This window comes from Leptosomus discolor, chromosome 3 (assembly GCF_034619465.1).
Source record: "Leptosomus discolor isolate bLepDis1 chromosome 3, bLepDis1.hap2, whole genome shotgun sequence".
Lineage (NCBI taxonomy): Eukaryota > Metazoa > Chordata > Aves > Leptosomiformes > Leptosomidae > Leptosomus > Leptosomus discolor.
In genome coordinates this window covers 60908459-60927082 of record NC_141393.1, presented here as the reverse complement: position 1 = coordinate 60927082, position 18624 = coordinate 60908459, and the positions used below count along the sequence as shown (strand labels likewise).

At 40.3% G+C, this 18624-nt stretch overlaps 1 protein-coding gene across 1 annotated transcript in view; it reads right to left on the bottom strand.

The window, feature by feature from the left end:
- CACHD1 (cache domain containing 1) overlaps nucleotides 1-18624 on the bottom strand; it is a 110942-nt gene that overhangs the window by 47948 nt on the left and 44370 nt on the right. Inside the window, exon 3 of the mRNA XM_086462166.1 lies at nucleotides 13361-13509. Within this exon, the coding sequence (XP_086318292.1) occupies nucleotides 13361-13509 (149 nt within the window). The remainder of the gene's footprint in view (nucleotides 1-13360; nucleotides 13510-18624) is intronic.

The window sequence follows — 18624 nt, the reverse complement described above, 5'->3', positions numbered from 1 at the left end:
TATGAAAGACAACAGGAAATCAGTCTTGGAGAGAAACTGGGCAGAGTAGGGGTTTGTTCAATACTGTCAAGATGAAAACAGCTAATTACACAAAAAAAACAGCTACATCAAAAGACACTGACCAACTTAATATCAAAAGCACATCAATCACCGGCTTACGTCTACATACCAGTCACCCAGTGCCATTCTAATGCTTTCCATTTAGCTCAACACACATCATATTTGTGCTTAAGGTTATTTAGTTGCTTATTGTCAACTGCACTTAATTGCTAAAAACTGATCTTACATTTTTTCATACACACACTTACTCGTACACATACCAACACACCCACATACATATATGCTATCACATAGTGGAGGCCCAAAGTATTGCAAGCAAAAATGGTATGAACAACAAGCACCGTTCTTCTGGTTGAAGATTTTAATCAAGAAATTGAAATTCAGTTAGTTGCAACTACTTCAACAAATATGGTGCCCAGTAAGACTGGAAAGAAACTGATTTTCTGGTTCCGTCCTTACAGAGTGCTTGCTGTAAAGGCCGGGGTTTGTAGACACAAACAGACAATAAAACAATGCACTTCTAAATCATCCCCTTGAAACAACAATTAGCAGAAACAAAACCCACAGACAGATGGAATTGGTTACCACAAGAAAATTTCAAGTTATGACCACAGGAAGCAAGTATTTTTAAGCAAACTAGAACTCTCCTAATTCAACATATTTTCTTTCAGCCCAATTCAAAACAGTTTCGTTCTACAGGGACATAGATGCAGCAGCCCCGAGTCAGCCAGACGCAGGATTTGCTGAGAGCCTCCATCTCTCAGTTAATGGGGTCCTCACACGCAGGACATAGGAAAACCTTTTATGACTTAGAAGTGAAAATTAACGAAGAAAAAGAAAAATATTTGTTGCTAGGCTTAAGAGCACCACCTCTGTAGGTGACTGGATCCACTTTCAGAAATTTTAGCATTACAAAACCAGACAAATGCTCTGGAGAGGAGCGCTGGAGCTCACTGCAAGCAGCAATGCTGTTGCATACAGAAGCCATGGGTTTCCCTTTTGTCCATGACTCGTGCCAGGATAACTGTGTATAACGTTGGGCTGATTTTTTTTTTTTCTTAAGGCAGAGCTTTAACTTGTGTTACAAGTGAAGCGTACAGCATAGCCCTCTCACACATTTAGAAATTTGTGCTTCGAGTACAGAAGTCATTTCCCAAGAACTTCCTATTAAAATCCTTAATGATTTTCTGAATTACATGTAAGTAAAATAGTCTTTTATGCAAATGCAGAACAAAACCTCAGACACTGACTTCTTCGGTCTTAACATCAGATTTCATTTTATACTTCTTGTAGAGTCACCAGAAGTCTCATTTTGCATAGCTAGAGCTCATCAGATGAGAAGCTCTGTTTGAAGAGGCTCTGATCAAACTGCATTTTTGCATATGCAAAAGGTAAACATTATTGATTACTAAATGCTTAATTTTAATACCTCCACTGCCACACAGACATATCAATAAAAACAATGTCTCTTTAAACTGGCATGCTTTAAAATTAGTTTAATCTATACTCATAAGCACTATGTGCATCTTTAACTGTGTTATTCTTGAAGGAGATGAATGAGACTACAAATGCACAGTTAAGAGTTACTGAGGCACCAGTTTTTGATCCATTCTCAAACACAGACTTAAGGGAAAACAAAACAAAACAAACCAAACCCCAAAAACCCCCTCATGACATGCATATTTGGAAATAATTTCCTGCCCACCATACACTTTAAAAATAACATAGAATAAAGACAGCTCTATCAATTTTGGTCAATATATTTATATAAATATTGGGGGGGGGGGGAGGCAGATTTATTTTGAAGTTGCAAACCTTCTACCATATAGATGCCAACGTAGATGAAGAATGCAAGTTTTTGCGTCAGGGAGTCCCCAGAGCAGTCTGTACACAAATTCGCTCTCTCATCTCTTTAGAAATATTTTACATACCTCAGTCTTTTGACATAGGCAGGCTACCGTACACAAACACAAACATTTGGCTCTGCTTGCCCTCCTCCATTCCCACCTAACGCATGCAATTATGAACTTGCTCACTGAAGAAACATCTTTAATTGTGGCAGCTGCTCAACACATGGAAGCCACTCTGCGACGAGTAAAGTGAATAATGCCATATACAGTGGGAACAAGAACAGGCAGCTAAATTCCTTGCGCTACAAAAAGTGCTGTGGGTTCCTTACTGGACGCATATTTTCGGTGCTTTTGGTATTTTATCCAAAACAGCATAATCATCAACTCCATCAGCGCTGGTGTTTTGATTCAAGACTCAGATAGCAGCAAAGAGCTTTTGATGATCTTCTGCATCATCCCCACTCTTCATGGCAAGGAAGAGAGAGGGAGAAACAGATGAATAAACAGATAGAAAGGTCTCCTGTCCTCTTGATCAGACCCCACCACCATCAGGTTGTAAGATCAGGAAGGGATGCTACATCAGACACTGAAAGCAGCCAAACCAGGACAGCATGGAGCTCTGCATGGGCTCATCCACTCTGCTGGGAGCTGCTTGTTGAATTATTGGCAACCTGCTCTCTGAAAACTCCCCAAAGTCCTCTCCATCGAGGAAAAGACTTGACATTTCACAAGAACGTAGTTCTCAGATCAAGGCTGTGGCTTTTCATATCCCCATTAAAATGTAACCACTTCAAAAAATTACAGCTCCTACCAAGCAACCAAAAATGTTGTTGATTTTTTGTTGGCTAAAGAATCTCAAGACTAAGACTGATTGATAAAAGAAGGGTTTCACAAAAAGTATGTTTATCTTTGGGCAAAACCAGACGCAGAAGAGCTAGAGACTGCAAATTACACATCTCCATGCTAAAGAAATAACTTCCGAGGAATACTAAAGAACAAACTCTTAGGGAAAAATAATGACTTTTCAGGATGTTAGCTAATTGTCCCAGTGCTCCCATCAAAATCTTATTAGTGATGGCAACAGGATACCTTGCTAGCAACTAACATTATTCATGTCTCAGAACACAGGCAGTAAATGCTGGGATTTAATTCAAAATCATCTGGAATCTTCCTCTGCTCTAGTTTTATTTTATGCCAAAAGTCGCCACTCACACTCACTCGAAGTGACATGTGCATCCTGACATGTAGTTCTCACACTACCCAAACTACTCGCTTTAAATTACCTGGCAGAGAAGTTGTATGTACCTTGATTCAAAACGTTGAGTGTATTGCTACACCACTTCTTCGTACACATAAAGCTGCCAAACTGAATTCAGGTCTCTCGGTCATGATAGATACTAACATGGGGCTTCAAGCAGATGAACACCAGGTCCAATTCTGGCATGCTTTCTAGGAAGGCAAAAATAAAGCTATCACCCTCAACTGCCCTGCCACGGGCTATGCTGCAGCCCCAAACCAATCACTATGGGCCAAGGGGATCAGTGTTTCAGCTATAAATACACTATTTAACATCGCACTTCTTATTACGGCATGTTGAAGCACTTTAATGCAAAAATCAACAAATCCCTCAGCTTTTCTCAGTAAGCAAGTACTATGTTACCCATCAGGAAAATGAAGACATACATGTCCAAATAATCTGCAGCAGAGCTGGAAAAGGAAAGCAAAAAATTACTGCAGCCCAGCCCACCTCTTTCTCTTGCTACAGCACACAAGTAGCAAAAAGAGAATACAGTTAATGGGAAAATGATATAAATAAAATATGAAGAATAAGAACTGTTTTAAAGCCCATAAATTAAAGACCAGCCCTCAGACAGACCTGTCATCCTAGTGCAAGGACTGCTCCAGACTGAGTTATGTGGGATATTTACTTCAAATCTCTTTCCAGGTCCAGTTTGCCTTAAAACTGACTTTTTGCACCTTGCAATGGAGTGTATTTTTAAAGTGTGACTGTTCTATGATAGAAGGACCTTGAGAAGAGACCAGTTCCCATTGCAAATGTACATCCTCAGAAAACCAAGACCAGAAACTGGGCAAAGACAGTACTGTGGCAAATCTATATTGCAGTATTTGCGATCATTTTAATTACACTGGAGAATTTTCCATGTGCTTCTTTTGGGTGCCTCTAAGTCATTTCAGTTAAGAACGTGCTATTAACCTATTTGGCAATCTTCATGATTAAAGCAACAATTAAAACTAAAGCCTCAACACTGCCATGTGGCGTTTACACTAAATGCTTATATTCTTGGCTGTAACTACTGGTTTTATCTTTCCTACAATGTATCTATACCTTGCACGTTTTCCACACGAGTTTCAAACTGTACAAATCTTCCCATCACTTGCTTTGGAAGAAGTTAAAAACTCCAAAACTTTAATATTTTAAGATTTGCCAACAAGCACTGATCACCACCCTTTCTCTGCACAAAGGATACTTAATTTTTACCAGTGTCTCCCGCTTTTGCCAGCAGCAAGGACACAAGGCAGATGAAAACAGCGATGGTTGACTGAGGTCTCCTCTGAGGTTTGGCCAAAAATGTTCTAGGTGGTAACACCACAGCCAACACTTAAGAAATCCTCCAAAATCATCACCAGAAAAACACACCAAAACCTATATTTAGACATAATTAGGTTTTGTACTTACTTAAACAAGAGTAAAATCCAAGCAACAAATACAGGCTGGGTGACGACTGCATTGACAGCAGTCCTGCACAGAAGTTGGGGGTGTTGCTTGAGGAGAAGCTCAACATGACCCGGCCATGTGCACTCACAGCCTAGACAGCCAACTGTAACCTGGGCTGTCCAAAAGTGTGACCAGCAGGTCAAGGGAGATGATTTTCCCCCTCTACTCCACTACTGTGAGACCCCACCTGCAGTACTGTGTTCAGCTTTGAGGCCCCCAATGTAACAAGGACATAGACCTCTTGGAGCGGGTCCAGAGAAGGTCACGAAGACGATCAGGGGGCTGGAGCACCTCTCCTATGAGGACAGGCTGAGACAGTTGCAGTTGTTCAGCCTGGAGAAGAGAAGGCTCCAGGGAGACCTTATAGTAGCCTTCCAGTACCTAAAGGGGGCTCACAAGAAAGGTGGGGAGGGACTTTTTACAAAGGCACGTAGGGAAAGGATAAGGGTAATGGCTTTAAACTGAGAGAGGGTAGATTTAGATTAGATGTAAGAAAGAACTCTCTACAACTGCCTGAAAGGAGGTTGTAGCAAGGTGGGGCTCAGTCTCTTCTCCCAAGTAACAAGTGATCAGATAAGAGGACATGGCCCCAAGTTGCACCAGGGGAGATTTAGATTGGACATTAGCATAAATTTCCTTACCAAAAGGGTTGTCAAGTACTGGAACAGGCTGTCGAGGGAAGGGGTTGACACACCATCCCTGAAGGTATTTAAGAGACACCTGGATGTGGTACTTAGGGACATGGTTTAGTGGTGGACTTGGCAGTGCTGGGTTAACAGTTGGACTCGATGATCTTAAGGTCTTTTCCAACCTGAACTATCCTATGATTCTAAGCTCTTCAACATAAGGGTGGTGAGGCACTGGAACAGGTCACCCAGAGAAGCTGTGGCTGCCCCCTCCCTGGCAGTGCTCAAGACCAGGTTGGATGGGGCTTGGAGCAACCTGGTCTGGCGGAAGGTCTCCCTGCCTATAGCAGGCGGGTGGAACTAGATGACCTTTAACATCCCTTCGAACCCAAATCATTCTGTGATTCTACGATTCTAAAAGACATTGGCTGAAATTCAGTTTCAAGACAGGCCCACTCACCCCATCCCCCTTCCTCTCTCTATAAAGCCCTTCCTTCTGGATTCACTTTAATGAACAACCAATCGAAACTGCATCCCGAGGGAGCAAACAGAGCTGCGACTCCCACTTTGATCTCTTCCCCATGGAAAAACGCGCTCCCTGCCTAGCTTGCAAGATGTTCATTTGATTGACGTTTGCTCTGATGTGCAAACTGCTTTGAACTTCAGACATTAAATTCCCATCAGGCTGCACTCATTTTTATTCTCCTTCAACAGGATTTACAAGCAGGAGATCAGCAAGTGTAGAAGATAAAATAAATTTGCAGAAGCTTTGAATCTTACATCAAAACAGTGCTCAAGTGAGCTCCAATTGGATTCTGTTCGGCCTGAATTTACAGTGTAAATGAACCTCATTTGTACAGTTTCAGTTTAGGAAAAAATGAGGGCGCTGCATATAAAAATGACACTTGAGAAGCTACTCAGGGGTTCTCATTGTTTTAAGACTCATTTCTTCCCCTCCCTTTCCGTTCATACAAATTTAAAGCTGATTTTAGTATGCAAATGGAATTACGTAAGTTCATTGAAAATTCAGCATTTCCTTTGAAATTCACAACTAGGCATGCTTTCTTGATTATAAGGCAAGATTTTAACTCATATTCTACATATTTAAATAAACACTCGAATATATGGTTCCCACCGCATCTAAACAGAATGTTGGAAAACAATGTTTTTATGAATAAATTCAACAAAAAAAAAGGTACTGATGATTCAGTTAACCAGTTTCTTCTGGCAAGGCATATAAGTTGTTCAATTATTTCAACTACTGCTTGAAAAAGTCAAAGCATACTTGCTTTCAGATGTAAAGAAAGTGTATGATTGGAAGGAGAACTGCAATCCAGTAATACAAACTATTCCAAATCCCACTTTTTCACAAGGAACTCCGCCACATTTATGAAGTAAAAGCAACAGTCCAAGAGAGCAATTTCCTAAATACCTGCTACAGTTTATCGACAAAACAAGGTCATGCCAAGACTAGCACTATGCATGCTCCCTACATTTTCTAGAAACCCACATGCATTTACTGTAGTCTGATACTCTGCAAGAACAGCAAATACATCTTAAATGTCATCTATAGTGTGGCCCACCCACTTCTCCTTCGGAAGTGCAGCTCTTCAGATATTGCGGCAACTGAAGGAACTGAATGGGATTCCTGTTATCTCCCACTTAACTGCTCCAGAGAGGAAAGATAAACACAGAAAGAGCTGCGATAAAATTGAACTGCATTCGCAAATATTTAACCATCTGTTTAAAAAAGAAAAAACCAGACCACTTCTGAAGGCGGTATCAGAGTCAGGTAGTAAATGATTTTCAAAAATAGGTTTGTAACTCACTTACTCAAACAGCCCTATTAATGTTTGTAACGCAACACTGCCAAGTACTATGTTTTACCAACAATATTTCTCCATTCCATCTCCTTTCACAAATTTAGATAAATGCATTCCCTAAGCTCTTATCAGCACAGATAAATAAAGAACAAAACCAGATTTCCAGCTGCCTTGAAACATCTATGTTAGCAGCAGAAGCAAAGGCATTAATGAACAGCAATGCGCCTCTCAACACATGTTTTTTGGCGACCCATGAAAACTTTCCATAAAAACCAACAGTGAAATTCATTTCTGTCCTCCAGGGTAGAAGCAAAGAGAAAAGGGGATGTTTCCACCAGCACACGTGTATATTCATGCCCCCTCTGCAGGTGTAGGGTTATCAGAGGACCACAGTCGGCCACGCCACCCCTCACCATGCAGATCAGCTTCCCAGCGCTGCAACTCTGCCCTTCTCTCCCTGCTCAGGTCCCAGTCACAGGCAACTCAACCATTCCTTGCCTTCTCTCACAGACATGTGAGGTCATGAAATGCTGTAGCACAGCAGAGCATGATGGGCCTTAAAACTGGGCAGGAGAAATGGGGTATCAAGACTGAGTTAGGGGAGATTTTTTGTCTCCCTTTAAAAGCATCCTCTCTGGGTTGTGTTGGAAAAGCTGCACAGGAGCTGGGTGTTTCCTCACAAAAGCATCTGAATAAGAAGTTATAGCCTCTTTTGGTTTTCCTTCAGAAGCTGATTTTACTGCAGATATGCAGCGCTCTGCTACGTCCAGACAACCACTGGAGTGTACTCTGTGGCACCAATTCTGTAAAGTATGCACTTGCAACTGTGTCTTCACGTGTACTTATCGTGTGAACGTAACTTTAACTTACCTGGCAAATCTAGAACTATATAAAGCTACTGAAAGTCTCCTACAAGAGCCAGCCAGCATCAATCACAGCTTCTCCTGAAAAAGGCATTTTGTATACCAGGCAGATAACAAATACTCAAATATTACACACATTATCAGACTACTTCTTTTTGTGTGGAAAGAGTTTGATTTTCTTTCATCTGCAAATATCCAACATAAAACACCTATTTGATCTGCGTGTTGCCACCCAGCCCAACACCATCTTTATGGAGAAAGCTATTTCAGTTGTCATTCACAAGTCAGACCACGCAGATGTGCAAAGTTACAATCCCATGCAAAGCTAACGCTACCAATCCTGTTTCCCAAAACTCACTTAAGTCCCTATTTAGACACTTTTCACAACCGACACGTATCCCGTAAGTTCCCACTGAAGGTAAGCTGCCAGCGCTCTGTACTTCTGATAAATAAACACTGTTTATTCTTTCCGTTACCCTTTTGCTGACACTCTGCTACAGCCTCATCTGCACCCCACGTACATCAGGCCATTTCAGTTCCAAAACTTCCTAAAGCCCTACCGAGGGCCTTCTCAGGAACGAAACATCTCAGGCATGTCAAAGTAGACACCGTCTTGCACACACAGGTATTTATCCTCTTAAGAAGGAAGATATTTTAATTAAAACATTGTCTTGTAAATAACCACCCAATTCAATCATGATAAGGAATGTATGGAAACAGATTTCATGCTGTTTCTCATGTCTTCTTTAGCAGTCTTTATTAGCAAGGAAACACAAAGCCTTATTTTTCCAGCAGGGTTTTCTTCAAGTATTAGAAGATGCATGTCACTTGACATCCATTTCCCTTACCTGCCATCAGTTTACCCATACATTTTGCTAAGAGCCCAGAGCACTTTATCCATATTAACTCTGTTTGGAGCAACACCTATTCTCAACTGCTATGGGTGCTTCCTCGATGTGGTACACAGCCCTGGGAAAAGGAGCGAGTCTCCAGGCTCTGACCCCACGGACACAAATATAGCCTGGATGGTAGGGCAGATACCATATCTTTGTACCACCCACTTCTAAGCTTAACTGAAAGCTCTTCTCAACTGCTGTCCCTCCCTCCATTGCCATCCTGTTATTTCTATTCCCAAACCTTGATTAAGCAGAACTGAAAATGCAAACAACTATATCTGAAGAAAGGAACAGCAAAAACTTGAGAAAAATGCATAGTCCCTGCTCTGTTGCTCCAATTTAGCAATCTGCCTCTACTCAGCAGTACTTACGTATATACTTCAGCATCTATTGATTCCATTTACATGAGCACAAGCTTAAATGCTTTGTTAAACCAGATGAGCATAATCAGGTGGTTAAATATTTGTCGCATTAAGGCCTATGGAAAAGTCCCTTGCCAAAATCGCTCAACAGCCACCAACTGCACTGCCTCATCAAGTTGTTTTTGCCTAATCTAATTTATTTTCACCACTTTCCAAACTAAGGTAGTTCCACTGCACAAACCTACCTTGGTGGGGAGAACAAATACACAATCGCTAGTACTTACACTAGTTAGGCTGGTATATGCTGGGTACAATATAGCAACCGAAAGCACAGTCACACCGTTAATTTTAATTCAGAACTAGTCACTATGGGCTGGGATCACAATCATATGGAAACTCACTCATTTGGGCTCTTCACTGCAAAAGCCAACACCACTTAATGGCAATAAAATAAATATTGCTTTCCCTGTCATATCTGACTACTCACCTAAACATACAATTTAAATGCCAGGTTCACTTTACATCACAGTTTGTGCTTTCTTAGTCCTATTTTGTATCATTTGCTTACAGCCACCAGGTGTGGTATTCTCACTGTGTATCTCAAGCAACATGACAAACTATCTTCAAAGCCAATGCCTAGATTTTCAAGATAAATACAAGCAAACGCAAGTCCACACATGGATAATTTTGTTAATGGTAACAACAAACATAAACTAAAGATACCAAGCCATCAAAAAAAACACCAAAAAAAAAATCCTCTCTCTACATAATAGTTCATCATCTCCTCCCCAAGTAATTTTTCCAAAGCCAGCCCAAACTTGCTGCATTCCCAATGCAATGTCAATAAGCTAGACAGCAATGTAAAAGGCTGGTGGAAGAATATGGAAGAATCACCTGACAGCACAAAGTGCCCTCAGAATTTCAAATGTCACCCTGCATTTAGAGGCTGAACATCATGTGATAAACAGCCTTAAATGCTGCAGGACAGGCCTTCAAATTTTCCTTAAAAACATACCCTGAAGATAATGTGCTTCTGACACTGTTCTTGCATCAAATATTTACTCAAGTAAAGAGGCCATGTGACAAAACACCACCCTACACCAAGAAAAAGAATACACAGAATTAAGCAGTCGTAACACAAATATTTCACAACCCTCCAAAAAGAAGATAGCCCTAAGGACACACATATTTTCAAGGTACAATCTAAAAGAAAGTATCTCCTGAAAGCAGCAAATAGTACAGACAAATCCGTTGTCTTTTTAAATGTGACCTCTTCTATAGCAGCAGGTAATAAATGCTCTAAACCAACTATTACAATTATTGCTGCTCAAACACTAGCACTCTTCTGCCCAGCGTTAACACACATCTTTTAAACATCAAGGCTAAGCTGCCTCCAGCAATAGCATGTCTAATTTAACTTCTCACAAGCGCAGGTCTCCTCATAGCTGAAGCAAATCAGTCCAAAAATTAAAGGTGGAAGAGTTCAAGTAAATTAGTAGCCTTCAAAATATGATCACAATATCCAGATGCAAGATACCTGTGTCTGTTTTAAAAATAATTCCTGAAGCCACATTACAACACTCACACATGTGTTCCAATTCTTCAAAATCTGACCATTAAGGCTAGTATCTTAACTTTTAATATTTTCTGTCAAAAATCTCAGCTTACGTATCTCTTTGGACCAAAAAAAAAAAAAAGTTATTGGTGATTTCAGATACGTCTGCTTGCAAAGACACTTGCCCCACTAGCTGTTTCCCCTCTTTTAACCAGACCTAGAGGTGCACAAAGGGGATCCTGATGAGCACGTAATCTTTTAATTTTGATGGAAAGCGTCTGCTTAAAAAGAAAGTTATCTCATTTTGAAATTTCTATTAAAAATTAAACTCTTTTCTGAAGAAGCAGGAAGAGGACAGGTTTTGAGGTAGATGATGGTCAGCAGGGGAACAGCATTTGGTACACTCCTGGCTTTTCAGGAACAATCACATCTTTCCCATGCAAACTGTTCTACTTTCTCCATTAGCAGGCTTATGTCAAACTAAGACCTAGTAATGCCACCTTGGATATCAACATTAGCTTTTTTCCCTTGATTTTTTTTAAACAAAATGGGGAATCTCCTAGAAGGCAGATGCCACAGAGAAGAAAAACAAAAGGAAGAGCAGCAGGCTGGAGAAGGGGGAGAAACGACAACTGAAATGATGGCAGAAGCATTTAGACAAGTCAGGTAATCAACAAAGCACAGCGCTAACAATTTGGAAGTGAAGTTTCAAAAGCAAAACATGTTTTTACTTTCCTTCTTTGTATGACTTGCAGACGATTTCCTGAAGACGGCAGTGGGTATGTTCCTGATGGTTTGATAAGCCACCATTCTCAACCATACATACTCGACCAGTTCTTGCTAAAGTGCTGTCTGAAAGATCCTGCAGACTGATGGACTGCTTTGGTAAACATTTAAGCAGATTTAATATTACCAATCCAAGTAATTAAATAATGAGAATCATATTTTAAGGCCTGAAAGAGGAGCTCTGCAAACAGAAAATTCAACTCTGCTTTGCCAGCTGTGACTTCTGGTTCGTTTTTTAAACCACTTACTGTGAAGGATCCCTATGCAAGTCCAAAAGTAAAGAAATTTCTAAAGGGCTTCTAAGCTAAGTACTTTTGAAGGACAAAGTGAAAGGAAATTCATGAAAGTTTCCAGACTAAGAGTAGACCTCTCTTTTTATTTTTAATGAAAAATTATGCAATGCTGACAAGAGGGTGATAAATCTCCTCTTTTGTCCTTCTCTTCACCCCTCGCTTGGAAGGTGTTACTGCTGGCTGGCAGTTCCTGCACGAGATCAGAGGGCAGAAAGGTTTTCATCCCAAACTAATTCTTGACCTTTCTACTAATGCTGCCAACAGTCTGGCCACTGAACATCAGATGTGCCAGCATTTTACGTAGCACCTTGTCCAGTAGGAACTGCACCAAGACCACTAAATCTATACACACCCCAACAGCAAGGTACCTGTTTCTTTGGAGCCATGTGAAGCTTAACCCTATTGAGATTTCTTACTTTCGTGCCAATCAAAACAAACACAAAACCAGCAAGTGGCCTTTCTCTCCAGACACAGACGCATACCACATATTTGAATGCAGTGAGTATTTTAAATCCTTATATCAACAAAGGTTAATGCCATACTTCAGAAAAGATGAAAGCACTCTGTCATTAAGAGAAGAGCTGTCTTACAGAGTTAGATTGCAGAAAGTGCTTTTAATATTTATTACCCTAATTACCTTCCTCTAAAATGTTTTTAAATCAGACTGAGATATAAACAATGAAAATATGCTCTATAATCAAAGTTTGCATAAACTGAAAGTTACTCTTGTTCTTTTCTAGCACGTATGGAAGTCAACGCTTAAAATGTTGAGCATTTAAAAGAAATTATTACACTTTTCTTGGAAAAATCAGACCTTCTATCACACCTTCCTACAATTACAAAACCCAAAGAAGTTTCTGCAAGTACACAGCATAATAAAACATGATTAAAGACAACCAACTGCTTGGATTTAGACTATTCAAAACTCCTGTATTTAAAAACAAAACAAACTGAAAATTAACAAATTCCATTTCCAAGCAATGTCCTCAATTTTGGTAAACCTCTGTGTATCAAACAGCATCATGTCAATTTGATTAAACTATAATGCAGTATTTCTAGCATGTGACGTACTGACCAACTCATGACTTTGGTTACTGCATTTCAAAGGAAAATAAAAACCCAGAAGTGCCATGACCAGCTTCAGAAGAGTTATCCAGGGTAAGCAGTGTTTCAGTGCAAAAATGGTATCTTGGATATAGACAGACTCATTTTGTATAGAAGGCTATTCCATGCAATTAAGGGTTGAACAAACTTTTTTCCTTTTTGTTTCATTTTACAATCCATCAAAGCTGAGTCCCAGTTCTTGTTCAGAGCTCCTCATTAAACGTGCGCGTAGTAGAAACGTAAAAGAGTATGAGGACAAGATAAGGAGCACCTTTGGAGTACTGCCTTCCCCCTTTTTCGGAGTTAACAAGAGTGGCAGAAAATACAGGCTATTTAGCGAAGAAATAATCTTTTTTCTTCCCATATTAAATGACGGCATAAGTAATTTCAGACTCTAATACTTACTCCATCATAGATGGTGGAATAGTACAGCAGTCTTGGATCGCAGTCAAGGGCGACGTGAGATGAGCAGTATACGACGCTTCCACTACCTGCTTGTTACGATTCACAACATCCAAGTAACGGTTAAACTTCTCACGAATTTTTTTTGCCAACTGAAAAAAAAAATTAAGAAAGATGAAAATTAAGCCAGTTTCTCTGGATTACCACGTTCCTTATTAACAAACTTAAATGGAAAGTAAAAATTGCATGTGTTAAAGGTAATAGTTGCCTGCTTTGCTCTTTGTACTTCTATGTTGGTGGCTTAAGCACTGTGAAGTCAAGTAATACTATAGGCCACAGAAAGCAGTCTATACAAAAAGATAAGACTCGTTTACTATCTAGCAATGGGTACTTGAATATCAAGTTTTGCATGAATGAAAGTGAAATTTCCATTATATCAAATTTCCCTTTCATTAAGAATGGACACCTGGATGAAATCTACCTATACTACCAACTCACCACTGAAGCTCTCCAATATGATGCTCTTGCAAGACCTGACAAGGACATGATGGAGACTAGAATACACAGGCCACAAGTCAATTTAAAGAAGCTCTATACGGACACTTAAGGGAAACCCAAATAATAGTATTACAGAAGACCTCACCTACAGCGAAATCTCTTTACTGCTTCAGGAGCAAACAGCCAACAGTACATCTGCCAGTGCACAGAATCTACTTAAGGGAACAAGCTCAGGATCCAGGCAACCCCGAATACTGCCATGAATATTTCTCTGTTCATCAACAGCACAGGCAGATCTGTGCAGAAATATTTCACAACTCCTTTCATGCAGTTCTCATGGCAATTTGGGCAAAATAAGCCATCCCAGTTCTTCCTTTTTTCTTTGTATCCCCTGCTGCTTTCCGGGGGGGCTCTTAGCTGAGCATCTTCTGAGTGATTTTCTTCATTGATCTAGCAGCTCACCGTGGCTAGTCATAAGCTACAACAGTTTTAACCACAAACTTCAACAACAAAACGAAAAATCTATAATTGACACTATAATATAACAGAAAGAAAACAGTGACAACCATCTCACACAGGTGAAATTCTTCCACAAGCCTTTTGTTGTCAGAGGTCCCTCTGATGAAAGCAAACACTTACAAATCAGGACAAGGTTTAGAGGTTACGCTATTACTTGTTAAGAGCAGACGATCGTATTTCTCTCCTTTCAGAAAGTGAAAACAAACAGACTGTCATCCCTCCCCAGCAATTCTCAGGCCTCTAAAAAAAACCAAGTGCCTAACTTTAGAAATAGCAAATTGGATACTTCAGCCCTTCTCTTCAAATGTTTCTTGGGAAAAAAAAAAAAAAAAAAATCAAGTCAACAAATTTTTGCAAACAATGCTTCCGAGCTCTGCATTGGGCCTTGCTGGCATGCAATTCAAAGGCATGGTTGTGCCCATGTCTTTTGCAGGCAGGGCCCTGGTGCTTTCTCCATGCCAAGCAGATTCAAAGCAGTCCAAAGGCACTAACAAGGGTAGAGCCTGCTGGGACACATCACAGGCCGACTGACACTCCAGTACTGTTGGATAAGAGCTTGCTTGTCTTTAGTTCATTAGGCGCTTCACAACAAGCCTGACTAATGACTTTGCAGGGGAAAATGGGAAGGGAAAAATTTGTGGCTGTTATTTGAGCAAACGTGACAGTAAACACAGTTCCTAGGAAGCATCAGAAACATTTACTAAGACTTTTGCTCCTGGACTTTCATTCAAAGTGAGAAATTAATGAAACTGATCAGGCACATACAAAATTTGCTCTGGCACATTTGGTATCCTTTTCACACCAACATATCTATTACACTTAATCATCGTCCAGATGCATCCTAAATGAAAGAGAATCATCTCTAAGGAACACACTATAGTGTTGAATATTCAGAAACATTGCATTTTGCATCTCTGCAAACTTTCTTCAGAGCTGAAGTTAGCCCGTTAATTCGTAATACTCATCTCTCCTGCTCCCTGTACACTCCAAACTCTACAGGGATAACTTAACGGTGCTGCTACGTTTGTGTGCTGAGAAATAGTCAGGTTTTCCAGATCCCCTGGACTGACAAATGTCTTTCCTAACTATTATCAACAGGACATTTCATCATGATTTACTTTGTTATGCGAATAACGAGGCCCACACTGATAATAGCATTGCCTTTGCCTCCATTGTTCCCAGCAAATGCTGCAGCTCAATGACAGGTCTCCTAGGAGCACAGGTTTTAATAGGACCTTGCTCAAATGACTTGCAGAATTATACCTAATTAGTTTTGTAGAATGATTTATTGCCAATGCACCAGAGGACTAACGTCTCCTCCATGTTAGGCATCCAACACTATTAAATTGCTCCCAGTTGTTAGATAATAAGCTGCTGGGTAGTTCCTTTTCTATTTTCTGGCAATCTTTTTGTCTGATCATACTCCTTGTGTCCTTCAGAAGTGTAGAGGGTCTCAAACATACACAAGCCAAATTTCCTAAATCAAAGCATTTAAGTTTCATGGTTACCAACCAGTAACAAAACTAACATGGAGCATCAGAGCAAATGGACTCTCGTTTGGAATTGCCACTTTTCTCTGATAAATGAATGCTGTACAAGATGAGGTTTCGGTGTTGATGAGTTTTCACCTTTCAGACTGAATGATAAAAGCACCCCACAGCCTTTGAATTTTACCCTGCTGTGCAGAGTCTGAAGATCTGACAAATCTATTTTTCAGAAGAGACCCTACCTCAGAAGCTGATAAAAAGCAAATGCTTAGTACCTAAACTGCATCTTCCACCAAAAAACCTCTAAACAGCTCAAAGTCATTACATTACTTTTATTAAATGGGATCCAACGCTTCAGTCAGGGCAGAGAGCCAAGTGTATGTCAGCAACAAGGGACCCGAAGCCTCCCAGAGCTACGAAGTCATCTATGTCCTGCCCACGGACATAAGAACAGTTGGAAGAACTGAGTTTGTCTGATTTGAAGAATCCTAAACACACTGCCCTCTGATAGCAAGAGAATACTCCCAACAACCAAAACCACTTTAAAAACAGCTAACTCAGAAAAGAGTCACCAATGACAAGATGATCCAAAAGCAATTTTCCATTGAACATTGATTACAATGAATAAACCATGTGAAGAACCTAAGGGTAACACACCAATCAGCTGAAAAATTACTAAAAACAAATGGTTCTAACTCATCAAATCAAAAAGTATAATCCAGATGAAGCCTAACAAAACTAATTTAATTTTTCTTCCATAGTTGGGCTTCACTGGAGCACAAAAATCCATGACAGTGAAGAGGCATTCCAGCTCTCAGTGATTGAAGAGGCATTCCAGCTCTCAACGATTAAAACAACAGCAAAAAATAATACATACTTCCTAGCTCCTCATCTATGCCTTGCATGCCCATGCATGCATGCACACTCACATCATTAGCTCAGGAACATTATTCAGTTTGCGAAGTGATGCACTCAGTTGCTAGAGCCTGTCAGAATAAAAGCTGCAGGCTTAAATCAGCATCTCAGTTTCCTAAATAAAAAAACTAAAACCTTTAACCAAGAAATCACTATTTTTTCCAACATACACCCTGCTTTTTTTAACCTGTCCAGAGCTCAATAGCCGTTGCATACTGATGGATGCAAGACCCACACGACACTGGTTACAAAAGGTACAGAAAGAAAAGAGATAACAAATAATCAGAGGACAGAACATTGAACTATGAAACTGTCCTAAGATAATTGTTTAAAAATTTTTAAGGCAAAATGGAAAACTGTGTCCCAAATCAAGCACATAAAAGGGGCAGGTAGCTGACACCCCCTGCTCGAGTATACCCTTGGGTAGGTACCAAGTGTGACAGACATTTCCTGCTCTCACAGAAAGACTCAAATTCACCCATTTTAATGGAGACTAAAATAAATCTGGATACCTTGAGATTGACATAAAATGCTATTATCCTCAGGTCACTTCTGAAAGTGCACTTCACCTCATTTTAAAAACCAAGGGGGGGGGGGGGGGGGCAGGGGTGGAAAACCTTGCTCAGCATTCCTCTCATCTTTTTTTCAGATTTCTGTGTTTTTAATTTTAATTTTAATTTAATTTAATAATTCCTGAATAATAGGAAAGGAGTGCTCGCTCAAACAATGTAGCCATTAGCTCTACTTTTTTTTTTTTTTTTTCCTGGCAGCTGGCATGCAGCCAAAGCATTTCAGTTTGCAGACAGGTTGGACGGTAACACCTGTTTCTATTACGGCAGCACCCATGGGTAATGCACTTCAGTTGTCACCATCTCCACTGACAACCTTTCATCACAACATCAGTGAGCTTCTCTAATTTTCCCAGAGACATTTCCCTCATTTGCATAGTTCCCTCGAGCTTGTTTTAAAGCTTTGCTCCCCTCAAAGCTCCACAGCTCTGAAGTCTTTCCTTTTCAGGCAGCGCTGAGGGAAAGCAGAGCTCCAAGGTTAGATTTTATTTCTGGCTGTATCTTGAAAGCCAAGGTATTTTTAATGTTTTCAAGACTGCATATAAAATATGCATCAATGGGGTCAACAGGCATGGATGCCATAATGGACTCATAGCTAGGGATTTAACACTGCTGGGCTCCTCAAAAAGTATCACTTACACATTGAAGAGTTTAGTTAGTATTTTTATTTTTAAATCCCCTCTTTGAACCAGAAGAACCTGACACAGAAGTACCTTGCTCCAACATCCACCAGGCACTCCTCTCCCTGTACCACAACTTAACACTACTGTGCATCCACAGATTCCTAGTCTAGAAAATTTTAACATATTTAATCCTAACTGGCTTGGCTCTTGAAGAAACCACTGCTTCTCTACAAACCCAGGACGCAGAGGCCAGCAGGGACGTGGCTTGAGAAAGGATCTCAGAATCGTCACCGGCTTCTTCCCACACCTCTGCTTTAACAGATTCAAATCATTCCTGCTCCTCTGGATGACACTGAAAATACACTCTTGAGCATCCAGTCAGGATGCAGGAAACTGTGCAATGTGCATTTCTTCAAAGAGAGCTGCACTTATTTGAGGCTTTCCACCAGCCAGTAATTTTGGCAAAGATTCCCAAGGCTTACCCGAAAGAAGGAGATGTCAAATGTGCACTCAAAAACTGGAGAAAGGGCCACAATTCCTGAAAGTGATTCTGGAAATATGTTCAACACAGTATGCACTGTCTTTTATCACAAGGCCACAATTAATCAACATAAAATTCAACATCTTGTGAGCATATCACTTTTCATAGCTAGGGA